Source organism: Rhynchophorus ferrugineus, unplaced genomic scaffold, assembly GCF_030347505.1.
Source record: "Rhynchophorus ferrugineus isolate W39M unplaced genomic scaffold, kcgeb_rfMv2 rfM6, whole genome shotgun sequence".
Taxonomy (NCBI): Eukaryota; Metazoa; Arthropoda; class Insecta; order Coleoptera; family Curculionidae; genus Rhynchophorus; species Rhynchophorus ferrugineus.
The window spans coordinates 20351572-20366421 of record NW_027472585.1 but is presented as its reverse complement, the minus strand read 5'-3'; the positions used below and the strand labels follow the sequence as shown (position 1 = coordinate 20366421).

The following is a 14850-nucleotide window of genomic DNA, read 5'->3' as shown; positions in this document are numbered from 1 at the left end:
TCGATTAATATTGACATTTTGTCATAATTATTCGATTACAATAAACGTATAAATAGATATATAGTATAGAGTGATCGAGTCACAACTCGGTAAGGATTACTGGATTACTAAATGGTGCTATAATCGCCATTCAAGGCGTTAATTAAGTGACAACAATTTTTTATATACAACCGGAAATTTTTTGATGTATTATAACAAGCCTGCTTTAATTAGAATTTATTTATGAAAAAATAGAAAAATTCTAAATATACCTTTCTCTATGTCAAGGGCACAAAATGAATGGCCCCCAAAAGTTACAAATTAACGCACCATAAAAAGCAAAATAGTAATTCAAACAAATCAGACAACCCAAAAAAGGATTATCATCATCTGGATACTGGAGTATCATCTGGATATAATGTATTTACTTCATGACTAAAAAGGCCAAAAATAAGATAAAAGCTAGAGAAAAGATAGTTATAATAAACAAATTAAAAACACATGGCGAACCAAAAATTGAAAAAAGTTTTAGTCAATCCCAAGCAAAACAAAGAATGCAGCATGAATAATTATAGTCCATAGTCTCCTCTCTAATTTGACTTTTTAAATTTTGAAATCATAAATTAAGTCTACGCTGAGAATGAAAATAGATAAAAAGTCTATATATAGTCTTACTCTAAAGCTTATTCTAGTCTATATATGTGGAATAATCAGATCGGATGGAGTTAGACGTTTCACTCTATGCACTTCACGGTCACTTGGCATATTTAGCTGATTAGCGAGTACATTGATATACACTGACACTCTTTCGAAGTACTTCACACAAACACGTTGAATTACACTCGTTATTGATTGTTTGATCAAATAGGCTTAAGTATAGATTTATACAGTAATATATTAATATCTAATGATAACTTGGATTTGCGAACGATAAGCCAATACATTTGGTAGAGTTTAAGTGCAACTTGTTTCCGTTTTGCGAGTATATGCTTCTTCGTAGTTATGCGTTGATCTAGTTGCATACCAAGATATTTAGCATCATCTGCTTGCGGGAGTTTACAATTATTGATATAGACTGATGGACATCTTCTACAGAGCGTAAAAGTTATATGACTGCATTTTTTATATATTTTTTATTGTTGGCTTTTATACGCCATGTTTTCATCCATATTTGTATTTGATTTAAGTGTGTTTGTCGGTTCATTTATGCTATGGCTGAATCTTCATAAGACTGCCGTGTTGTCTGCGCCAAAGTGGTTATTTCATTGTAGAGAGATCGGCTGTGTTTAGAAGATATAGTACTGCACCCACTACACTACCATATTGCATGTAATTCGATATGTTCATCGCCTTATATATTGATTTCGATTTCTTGCGAGAGGCCGCTAAAGCTGTCCTTGATTTCTATTGGTTATTGTAACCAATATTCACTAATCACTAACTATTTTCGGACGATCTATTTATCTACATTCTTTCAATTTTTGATTATTACGGTAGTCCATTCTATTTGTGGGGATGTGTTATGAATGAATGTTCACATGTACCATAATGATTGTGTTTGGGTGATTGGGTTGATACAGTATGATCCGCCATCTTTAATCTGTCTGCTTAAAAATGTTCATTTTGCGTACTTCATTTTTTAATAACGTACTCTTTTTACTCTGCTTTTCCATCAAAATACTGTTTAAGAAAAAATCAAAATCAAAATAGATTGCTTCTTAGGACTGTTAATAGTAAGCAGACCAGTAATTTGAGAAAAAGATGCGCCGGTCTTTGTATAGGGCCCCGTAAACGTTTATTCACTACACTTTAGGTCCACTCTAAAACGAGCATCACTTAAGCAACAGCAACAAAGCACAGATTTTTTAATAAAACGAAGCGCGATGAAAACACGTATTCACCTTACAAAGATAAAAACTAAGACATAATAAATAATAAGTGGTGGCCAATAATTATAGGTAAAAAACATTGTCGTAAACAGATTGGATGGGCGAAGAAGAAAAATTGAAGGATATGGATGAAATAAAAGTATATGGGAGTGTACTTAAAGAGATACATATCTACTACAGTAAAAGGAAAAAACCAAAAGCGATTCGAATGCCGGTTGGTTGATTCTGTGGCCAAGGCGATAAAACAGTTGTTCTACTCTTGCGATAGTCGCGGGTTCATATCCTTTTGTCGGGGCATGATTATATTATGACTGTATATAATTGTGATTGTCCGTTAAGGAGGAGTACAAAATTCAGCAAGAAAAAGATCTCATTTAAGACAGAAATCCTGGCCGGATGTCTTCTGAAATGATTTCTTAGTCATAGTCGATAGGCTTAACACCTAGGATCGTGGTTTGAAGCCTACATTAGGCAGAAGATCCAGTCATGATCAGACGAATTAAAAAAATTAATAAACCAAAAAGTAAACAATTGGTAAACGAAATGGTAAAAAATGCAGTTAAGAAAAAAGACTAATAAAAGTCTAAAGAAATTAAGCATGTGGATTGTAAAACTAAAAGGAGCAACTAAATTAAAATTAGTTGCAACACTAGTAGTAGAACTTTACAAGGTACAGTATCTGAACCAATTCAATCCAAAATATATAGAAAATTTCGAGCGAATTAAGTTCAAGTACACCAATATTGGAGTAAAGGATATTTATAACATTTGGAAAGAAATTAATTATTTTTACTCACTTGCTAGATTCCCCTCTAACCTTCAAAAATACGTGTATAAATTTGACAGCTGTCGGATTATTAGTTTGTGAATTACAGCATTTTGAGTGAAGCAACTTTTGTTATTGTGAAAAAATGGATAAAAAGGAATTTCGCGTGTTGATAAAATATTGATTTTTGAAGGAAAAAATACAATTAAAGCAAGAACTTGGCTTAATGCCGAGTTTCCGGACATTGCCCTAGGAAAATCAACCATCAAGGATTGGTATGCTAAGTTTAGACGTGGTGAAATCAGCACCGAAGACGGTGAACACAGTGGACGCCCAAAACAGGTTGTTAAGGACGAAAATATATAAAAAATCCACAAAACGATTTTGAATGGCCGCAAATTGAAATTGAGTGAAATAGGAGATACTAGAAAGATATCAACTGAACGTGTACATCATATCATTTACGAATATTTGGGTATGAGAAAGCTCTGTGCAAAGTGGGTGCCGCGCGATCTCACTTTTGTTCAAAAACAATGACGAGTTGATGATGCGGAGCAGTGATTGAAGATGATGAAGCGTAACAAACCTGAGTTTTTGCATCGATATGTGACAATGGATGAAACATGGCTCTATCGTTTCACTCCGTAAGTCTAATCGACAGTCATGCGAGTGGAGTGTACACGATGAACCCGCTCCCAAGCGTAGGAAAATGCAAAAGTCGGCTGGCAAGGCTATGGCGTCTGTATTTTGGGATGTGCATGGAATAATTTTCATTGATTACCTTGATAAAGAAAGGACCATTAACATCGACTATTACATAGCATTATTGGACCGTTTGAAGGTAGAAATCCCCGAAAAACGGCCGCTTTTGAAGGAAAAGAAAGTGCTCCTTCACCAAGACAATTCACCGTGTCAAAAATCCATAAATTGGGCTTCGAGTTGGTTCCTCATCCACCATATTCTCCAGATCTGACCCTCAGCGACTATTTCCTGTTCTCAGATCTCAAAAGAATGCTCGCTGGGAAAAATTGTTCGTCAAATGAAGAGGTGACCGCCGAAACTGAGGCCTATCTTAAAGCAAAGATAGTGTCGAAAAGTTGGAATGTGGCTATAATCAGTGCATCACACTTGGAGGGAATTATGTTGAATGAAAAACTAATTTTGCTAAAAAAATGTGTTTTACTATGGTAGGCCGGGGACTTTTTAATTGACCTGATATATATTATTATATACTTACAAGGTCAACTATGCCAAAAATATAGTGAATTTGATATTAAATTGAACCCAACTTGCGAAATTAAAGTATAAATACGCACCTGTATGGAATGTCATCATATGTATGCTCAGATTAAATGTGTTATAAAGAGTTTTTTGCCAATATTCACAAATCAATAATTCATCCATTAATGCCTACTATTTATTATCAAAATACGAACAGTACAAGAAGAAATAAACTACAATCAACATAATTATTAACCTTAAAACAAAGCCTTTACCAGTTTCAGGATTAAACCCAAGTGGGCCACTGTAGTTCGTGGGATTCTACTTCTCCCTAGCTTGTAAATGGCAATATCGCAAAATCAAACGCAAACTACCGAAGTTTAGCGAATGCCGATTGTAATTCTCCAAAAATAGCCGTTCCTGATAACACCCTACAATTATTTTTCTGTCTAAAGTATAAAAAAAGTGAAAAATATAAATATCAAAAAGTTACAAAATAATGGCGTGAGCTCGTTAACTTGATAGCAACTTTTGTAGTAATATGAATCCAAAAAAACACAGTTCTTAGTCTATCGTAGCGTAAAAGATTCTGTTACAAAAATACGGCTGTTATACATTTCCGAATTTTTTAAAATAATAAAAATTATGCTATAGCTCTACTTTTCACACTAGAATAATATATAAAAGGAATGTCAAATATCATGTCAACCGTTTCAAAAAAGTAGTTTCGATGAAAACACTTAAATATTAAAAATTTGTTTTTTAAATGCCACAACCTAAAGTAGCTATATCTCCGAAAATAATTTTAATTTTTGAAAATCCTCTTAGGGGTATATTCTTTCAATTCATCAAGTTCTTCAAATTTCTAATCACATAATTAAAAATGTTAAACAATATATAATGCACTGAAATTTAACAATCAAGCAATACACATTGTTGCGTCAATACAATGACGAATATAAATAAAAGCGTTGTATTTATTTTCATAAAATATATTTTTAAACTTGAAACATTTTCATTGTTGCGCAGTGTTATGCCTTGACCCTCGTAGAACTATTACATTTACATAAAAAAACGTATAATTGGCCATCATGATATGATTCACAAATTTAAGTCAAGACCCAGATGGCTAGTGAGACAGTTATCTAAGTTATCGTTATCTACATTACAATTCTCAAAACTAATTACCTTTAATAACAATAATACTAACCGATAAAATTTAATAAATGAAATTACCCAACGCAGCAGTTTAATTTATCAATAGCCACATTGTGTACAATCATCGAACGAACATAATATCGCCCACACCACATGGGGAAGGATTCATTTCGTAAAGTGAGCCGGTCGCCAGTCCCAATCGATGTCACGTAATTACAACAGGATATTTATGGAACAGCGGCAACAATACAACATCAAATGTCATCATATTTCCCACGAATCCAGAAACATGGAATAATAAACAGAGGCCGCGTTCGCCAACCGTATTCTCTCACGACCCCCTGTAAATTACAATGAACAAACATAGCTAGAAGAGTCCAAAATTAAACGGGCACATTTCGCATCATGTCACTGCTCAGGCATCATCTCCAGGTCGGTGTCGCTTTACTTGCAAGCGCCATATCACTAACCGCCGCTACCAGTCGGAACTCCAGTGTTGCTTTAGTGAGAAAGTGTTGTCCCCTTGGTGAGGAATACCTGAACAAAACGTGCATCGTCAGCTCGGTCGAGTTTAACCTCAGTGTCGAATTTCCAATCGAATACACCTTCGGAAGTCAGTGTCCACGCGGTAAGGTACATATCTTAGTTGATCCCGCTAACGACTCAGAGAATGTCCGGTTCCGACCCCTGCCCACCGGCCAGCTGGAGGTGTACGGCAATGAAACATCAATTATGTTCGAAACGGATAGCTACTGCATCGATTATATCAATTTGGAGAGGAGCGATGTCAGCGCTCTATTGTGTGTCCCAATGGATGAAATATCACCAAGTATTTTCAGCGGTAAGACCCACTATCCTCCTTCAAATTACACGTTTGTAGGAATGACGCGTAATTACCGATATATTTTCAGCAATATATCTTTCTCTAAATCGTTAACATTGCCTCAGACATAAATAAAAGTGCGAAAATAACAATGGTCATAAATACTCGGAACATATTCAGTTTCAAAGCGCTTACAGCTTTTATCTCAAAAAAATTTACCATATTTCACGCGAAATATTTCTATGTATCTCATATAACCTCCTTATAACATAGTGGTAAAAAAATAAGTAAAAATAAATCAAAAAAATAAAAATGATAGAAACTTTTATTAAAGAAAAAATGCTAAAATTGTATATGTCTTATATTAAGGTTAAACATCAATATTGTACTAAAATTATTTTGGAACAAAAATTGTTAAACAATTATTATACTTATTTAATCATCTGTTTTTGTAAAATTGAACATCTGACGTCAATATAACCTTCAAATACATAAGATTTTAACTCAGTAAACACCATTTAGAAGAAACTTTTAATTCGCATTTTTAGTTTAAAGAAATTATAGGTAAAACACACCGATTGACGTTAAATAAATGAAAAGAATAAACATAATTGAAAGTCTAAAGTATATTAAGTCGTGTATTATTTACCTATAAATATAAATAATATTAATATATAAATTAAATAATATTATTCTATTATTATATGTATTCTGAAAATTTTTTGTTTTAAAAAGGCATTTATTGAGAAAAATTACCCTATTTATTGATTAAATTCCCAGTTTGCCAGTGATCAAATATTATATCAACTTTCGCACTTTTTGGACATTTCGTATAAGAGTTTGTCAACCAAGACATTCTGGGTGTATCTGAACAAGTCGTAATCGGAAGGCTATGTCTGATGTTTACGCTGACTGTGATCGAAATTCCCACTTGAGCTGCGACAATGTATCCTTCGTAACTCTTACAGCAACAAGATGACAATGCATCATCTTTGGTAGAAATCTTCAGTAACAGTTTCATTTGGTTTTAATAGCTTGTCTATATTACACCTCGCTGACCACACCATATGCACAGCAAGGCTTTATGGCCATCAATATTCCGCTTCAGTGTCAAAGCATATCCATAACTTTTTACACTTGTAATTGTCATAGGAGACATGCTCTACTGGCAACCCTTATTTTTTTCATGGCAAGGAATGAAACCATGATGTTGAAACATGATGGAATCGAAAAGTGAATTTTAAATAAGTTAATTCATAAGGTAGAAATTTTTCCTCCTTTTAGATCTTTTCCAATATTTAGAAATAATTTTCGTCCAGTAAATAGTTTTCATCCAGTAAATTATTCAATTCATTGCATTCGAAGTTGTTTTACCCTCCAAGGCGTTCTATATCACTAACATCAAAGTAACTACTTTTAGACTGTCGAATTCAAAATCAACAACTAAAATTTAATGGAGCAGCAAAAAAAAGTAATTAATATCGAAAATTTACTTTTAAGCCCTGACTAACGTCTGGATAAACTGATTAAATGAACATTACTAAATGGAAAATTGTTATTTTATGTAGAGAAGTTTAAAGTGTCACTTTTATGCTTTGAACCTATGTAATTAAATTGGCCAAAAAATTGTTAAATGAGCCAAATGTCAATGTTTCTTTTTAATTTAAGTCTACTTTATTAATTTAATATTATTTGATAACATATGTTCGCATAAAGTATAGGTAGCCTTTTTCCTCCTTTTAGATATTTCAAATCGCATTCATATATTTGAAAATAGTTAATTAGTTCACTGCTAAGATATCTGAAAGTTCTTTGGCATGTGAGCCTAGTTTTCCTCTAGCGAATCATTCAGTTCATTGCATTCAATTTTTTTTTGTCTCAGAAACCGTTCTTTATCACCAGCATCAAAATAACCATTTTTAAACCCTCAAACCCAAAATCGACAACTAGAACTTGATGGAGCAGCAAAACAAGAAGGAATTAATATAGAAAATGTAGGTTTAAGCCGTGACTAGCGTGTGTATATGCTGAATAAATCAATAATACTAAATGGAAAACTGTTATTTTATGTAGAGAAATGTCAAAACGAATTTAACAATTAGGTTGGGTTATTTACATTGATATTTCAATGATTAAAATATATGCAAGCGCCTATTATTCATACGTGATGTAAAGATATATCTCGACTATTCACCATCAATATAGCACTTTCCTAGAAATTTTAATTTAATAATATCTGAATAGTTTAAAGTGTTAATTAATCCATTGAACGTCGTCAAATTTCGATTATGTCAATTACTATGTAAATAATTTAAAATTTAACCATCAGGCGAACCTATAAATATTCATGTTAGCATTTTGCATAGTTTTTTAGTGATTATGTTTATTGCATCAGTATAATATTGGATCGTTCTATATGAAGTTGCAAGCAGATTCCTCTAAGACCTAATTACTTGTTGTTTATGTTTATTGCATCAGTGTAGTATTGGATCATTCTATATGAAGTTACAAGCAAATTCCTCTAAGACCTAATTATTTGTTACATTCTTATACTCAATGGACTTTGGTCAAATGAAACATAAAGCATAGAGCAGGGTTGGACAGTGTAAATCTGTAAAATGAACTAGTTTTGGTTTCGTTTAATGGTTTCTACCAAATAAAAACTAAATTGAATTGACAGTTTAATAAAGTGAGTATTTTACTATTTAAAAGTTTTTTTTATTTAACAAGGTTATCAAATATTAAAAAATATATTTTTAAGTAAATCCTCAAAATTTGAGATTATTTTAAGATACACTATATATTAGTTAAATTCTTAAACCGACACTAAGGATCATAAATGTATAGACATATGTTCACTCACAAATACTGAAGTCCCTCTTAGCTCTTGAATGGAACTCGTTTTGTAGCCCTTTACTTGTATTTAGTAAAGTCAGTGATTTACAAACTAGCGTCATTTTCTCTTCTAAACGCCTTGGTTATTCACAATAAAACTTAACTAGTCTTGGACGCAATAAAAAACACACAATGTTTAACATATTTATTAAATAAATACTTCTTACAACTAATTATGTATAACAAAACTACTTCTTCGACTTCTCAAATGTGAATATTTCATACCAGTAGCAGCTGGTTTATAAGTACTACATAGCTCCTAAAAAAAATAATTAAAGAAACAGCTTCCAAAAAATAATTATGTAACCTGACTAAAATACTAAATTATTTTCTATTATTTACCAAAAAGCACATCCTACTTCACATTCCCGAATTCTTCTTGTAATAAAAGATAAAAAAAAATTGAAATGGAAGTCCGAGCCACGGGTGTAACGGTAAGCTACTGACTCACGCTAACTCTATTATTTATCAGGACCACACAATCGTGCTCTGCGAGCTTCTTCAAACGCCCGCGCGGCACTCTTAACCGCACATGATTTTTTTCCATCCTGATTCCCAGCTGGTTTACAAGCCCTTGCTGAGATCAAATGACGTTTATGAATGCCCGTAAAGGCAAGTATGCGGGAAGGCACGAAGATCCGAGGGCGGTTTTGGCCGCTTGGACTAAACAGGAGGTTATCGAGGTGCAAGACACTCTGAGAGGTATTTTAAGAGGGGATTATCCGAAAGGGCTAAAGTTTGAAGGAATTTATTGAATATGTGGTTCACAAAATCGATTACAGTTGGGGTGTCAGTTTCTCTGTGAATATGGGAGTTCCTGGCAAACCACGGAGCGCACAGAGCTTACCGGAATAACTTGTTTTGCATTACCTAGAGCTTTGAGATCAGAGTTGGCGCAGCGTACCTGGACCACGTGTTTGATCCGAAAGGGTCACTGATCTAATTAAGCTCTTGTAGAGCTTAACTTTGATAGTTGGTGGTAATTTACTCCTACAACATAGTAGTGGGTACAACGTCGAGGAGATTCCATAGGCTTTTGAAATGACCTTTCTGATGTGGTGGCACCAGGTGAAAGGTTTATCGAAAATTAAACCAAGATATGTAGCCTTGTCGCGCCAGGGGATTGGAGAATTATTTACTTGGAGCTGGTATATCCTTAGGTCTCTTTTGCGATGGAATGCTACGGCTTGGGTTTTTTTGGGGTTAATTTCTAGTCTCCATAATCTTAACCATTGAGCAGCTGTGTATTATTGTCTCGGGAGTCCACTTTGCGCGCAATCCAAGAAATAAAAAACGTTGAAGAAGGCAGTGTCATCCGCGTATTGTGCAGCTTCTACGTTCTTCCTGATTGGAATGTCGACCATATAGAAGTTAAAAAGGGCAGTGGCAAGGGGGAGTCCCAGGGACTCTGGAGTTGATTGATTTGATTGATGAAAGCGATTTTTCCACTCTAACTTGAAAGGATCTTTCTGATAAGAATGGCCTCATTAGAATTACCAGGTCTATGGGTAAACCTGCTTCGTGCCAAACTTTTTTCAAATGCCTTTGTGATGTCAAGAAATACTTCACAGAGGGTTTGTTTTTTCCTCAGTGCCTTTTTGATATGTACGGTCAAACGAGTGGTCTGATGAGCGCACGAGTCTTTGGCTCTGAACCCACGTTGAGTGTCTGTAATTATGTGGTTTTGCTCAGTAAACCGGTTAGGAGCGAATAGGATCGCTCTTTCTATAATCTTGGAGAATGAAATAAGCAGGCTTATTGGCCTGTAGACTGAAGGCGAATTGTTTGCTCCTTTTTTGGGATTGCAGATAATCTTCTCCAGAATTGTTTCACGTGATCTAAAACATATTTAAGTGTAAATTTTGTTGCATTTAGTACAGCTTAGTATGTGATACCGGTTATCTTTATTGGAATTTTAGGCTATGACTGAACTGTGACTATGGAAGTGGTCTTTAATTTGACTTTAATGTGAAGACATTTTCTAAATATTCTCAGGAAGAAAATTTGGAATTTAAAGAAAAAGGTAGACCACTACCAGATATTATTATTGTCAAATATGGTGCAAGTAGAGGGGAAAATTACACCCGGAAATTTAATAGAGATTTTTATATTAAAAATGAATGAATTTTCACTTTTTTCCGGAATATTTTGGAGATTAGTGCGGTAAATTTCCTGATAATAAATTAATTTCTATATGTCCCTTTTATCCCACATTTGATAAAGAAGGATCAAAATCTTAACTGTCAGTTATTTATGCAAGAAATGATTGCAGAACATTAACATTAAATGGTACACCATCTCTTCTAAAATGTTTAATAGCAAACAATTTAGACACGACATGTTGAAGGAGACTACATAATTATTAGATATCGTGGTAACAACCCCCATCACACTATCAAGGGCCGACAGGTATTTCTCAACACTCAAACGCATCAAAACGATTTACAGAAATTCAATCATCGAAAATCGTTTAACAACTCTTTTCATGCTAACTGTTGAAAAACAGTTTATCTCCGAATAGACAATTTTAATGACAAAGTGATTACCAAATTTACGAACAGAAAAGAACGTAGGATGGACTTAATTTATTTAAAATAGATACGTTATTTTTCTGCAAAAATTTCCTTAGTATTAGAACGTCTTAACATTTTTATCAGGAGCCGCCACTGCCATATAATAAATTAAATTCACGGTAAGGGAGCGGTGGTAAAAAATCTCCAAAAAAGGGTACGCTATGCACTAAATATGAATTTACAAAACGTAACCAACAACAGCCGTTGGTCCATTAAAAAACTCTCTAACATGTGCAACCCATCTTTTTTTGAACTTATTTTGAATCTGTAATAATAATAAAGCATCACTCGTTCGACTTTACTAACCTAATCTATTGAAAGCACTCATATTGGTTAGTTGTATAAGCATAATTTTTCCGACACTATTTTATCATTTAACTTTTAAAAACCTCATGAGTATTTGGTTGCTACCAAAGATAATAGAAGCTATTCACTTGTTTCAGCAAGTTATGATATGTGAAAGATTTAAAATACAAAATTATTTAATTTACTTTAAAATATTGTTATTTAAAGAAACTGGCAATTTGTTCAATGGCGATATAAAACGCCACTGAACAAAATCATACATCCTACATACATCAAAAAATAAAACACTTATCTAATCGTATCAACCGTTACACCATTACCACTTTACCTAGAATAACATACAAGGTGCATAGTCAGGACCATATTAGTGGTACGAAATAACACCTCCCTCCTATTCTGGATAGTTTATAGTTGTAGTAAATACCTTCTATGGCATGATTTTCCACCTGTTAATAAGTACAGATTATAATAGTCCAAGCCCGAGAAACTGAACTACTACATTCACTTTTGGTGACCCTAAACTGGAAGTCTTAATCCAGCAAACTGTGTTACTTCACAGCAACTACAGTCCATCTTTGTTAGTTTTACACCCTGAACAACGATGCTTGTGTAGAAAATCAACGAGTAGGGATGTTTTAAAAGACTTGTAGGTTTCCTAATCGGAATAGTTTATGACTAGAGATCTTTAATTACCTTCAATCCACTTTTCTAACCTTAAAACTTCAATTGAGAGCATTTTACCCGAACTACACTTAACTAAAGAAGAAATGCTTGATTACCAGTCCAACGTCAACTGGTATTCTTTTCTTCAAATACCTGAATATCTTCTCGCTAACCGGAGGTTCAATGCCAAGAATCATGGTTCGGAACCCACGTCAGTAGCAGCCTAAAAGATCCAAGATGTTTACGTGAATAAAATACATCCAATTTTTAGCATCAAATACAATTAATTATAATTAATTAATGATTAAAAATGCCAATGAGAATTAAAAACCATAATTTTGCAGATAATATATGTATTTATATATAAAATAAGTTTAGTATTGTCGTCTTTATTTTATTACTTTTCTAGTTACACGTCAAAAAGTTTAAATAGCCATTAATCAATTGTAAATACCACAAGATAAATTAACGGTATTTATAGTATTCATACGTAGAACTATAAGTTCACTGTGAGAGTTAGTATAATAAAGTTGACATTTCCTAAGAATATATTAATAATTTTTAGCATTTCATATATCTATATTTTGAACAACATTAAAATCTAAAACAACACATCGATACTGCCCTTCGCAAACCCTAGGATTTTGATATCGATATTTTACTTTACAACTAAAAACTTGATATTCTCATTTTCGATAGTTAGAAGTATCGATAGTTACTTCTTTGGAAAAGATATCGAACAATATAAATAAATATCGATATTTTTCGGCCCTATAATCTGAGCTGTATGAGCAAGTGCATTGTCTTTATAAAAAGTGATTACTTTTTTGGTAAACTAAATACTTCTGGACGAATTATTAAATGCAATTGGTCCATCAAGTTACAACATTAATCAAAGTGTTTGTTTAACCCTACCATATATAATCAGTGGCTAATATTCGCTTAACATATCAAACGATTATTGTTATTATTTTCTTAGTCGATTTCTTACACGAATTCACATCGCTTATAATCTTATCACAAAATTTTTGATTGCTATTTATTTAAAATATTCGAATTAATTTTATTTAAAACAAAAAAGTTTTAACAGTTAATGGTCTTTCCTGTTCTGATCAATAAATATACATGTTTACCAGATATGCTTTTTGTCATGTAATCAAAAAATCCCCATAAACCTGTAGCCATTTTCTTGCCTATTGAATCTTTTCAAGGCTATACATATAATTTCCAATTGTTCCTTATGAAATTGGCTTAGTTTAAATCCGTTTAAGCCCAATATTATGTACAACTACTTAACGATTTGTTTTGTTGTTGGTCTTTCCTTTGTTAGCAGCTATCCCTTTTTGGTCACTAATGTAACCAAATATAACCATTGAACCCAATTATTTGATGGGTTCTATCAGAACAGCATCACTATAAATATTATATTATATTTTACCTATACCAAGAAAAAGTGTAATAAGGTCATTAAATCCTGTATAATCATCACAATTGTGATTTTTTTTCTTTTAGGTCTCCAACAGACAACCTTTTGTAATTTTTAACATAAAAATGACACGTGGAAGATAGCTTAAAACTTATACTTCTCCTGTAAAAATTTGTGATCTAGACTTTATCTAACGACCATAATCCCTTATTCTATGGTAGCATAGTAGTTTAAGCCAGTGTATTTCACTGGCATTGCTCAGTCTACAGGGAATTGAACAAGAATATGATTAGTCCGGTTTGCTCATTTCAATAACCTACATAAAGTTGTTTATTACTCTCTAAGTCTATGACTTATTAATTTCTTAATAAATTGGCTTATTAAATGCATAAAAAATAACAATATACTAGCATTTCTTTTATTAATGATAGAGGAAATTAAAAATTACGAATCCGATATAAAAAAATTAGTTCATGAATATATAATAATCATAGTAACTATATGTTAGGATATTGTCTATTACTAGTTTAAGGTTAACTGAAGAACCAAACTACAATTAAAATATGAATAGAATCTATAATATATTCTAGATGAGACAAGATCTACAAAGTTATCAGGATAAGATAACTTTGATTGCTAACATAATTCCAATGAACTTAAAATGCAATTGGTTATCTAATACTGTTTTTAGAGTATACTAAATTGGTATATATCAATATTAATGTTATTATTCCTAGTGGTTATTGAAGTGTTATGGTTATATGTAAGCGTGTGCGTTTTTGTCACTGTTTCAGACAATAATATACAAGTTTGGAGTACATATATTCTACTAGATGAAAAATATAGCATTACAAGAAAATATTCCAGACATACAATATATATTTAGGGCACATTGGAAGTATGAAAATACCAAAAACCTAATATAAAGGAAATTTATACCAATAATGTGTAAATATACGTAAGTAAAAGTTAAGTTTTTCAACTCTCGTTCCACTAATTGTCATAAAATATTGATATTGGTAATTGCACTATAATGAATGAATTGTTTTTGTTATTGAATTTCAAAGGGAAACAATATCATTAGCTAAAATAACTTCTCCAATAACATGTAAATGTAGACAATTAAAATGTCATATATAACTAAATTGAAA

General features: G+C 32.6%; 1 protein-coding gene across 6 annotated transcripts in view; it reads left to right on the top strand.

Moving 5' to 3' along the window:
* LOC143198453 (G-protein coupled receptor Mth2) overlaps nucleotides 1-14850 on the top strand; it is a 148791-nt gene that overhangs the window by 67222 nt on the left and 66719 nt on the right. Inside the window, exon 1 of one of the 6 annotated variants that reach the window (XM_076407695.1) lies at nucleotides 5404-5854. The exons of the other annotated variants lie outside the window; for them this stretch is intronic. Within the exon in view, the coding sequence (XP_076263810.1) occupies nucleotides 5419-5854 (436 nt within the window). The 5' untranslated portion in view covers nucleotides 5404-5418. Of the gene's footprint in view, nucleotides 1-5403; nucleotides 5855-14850 lie in introns of those variants that run through there. 6 annotated transcript variants of the gene reach the window in all.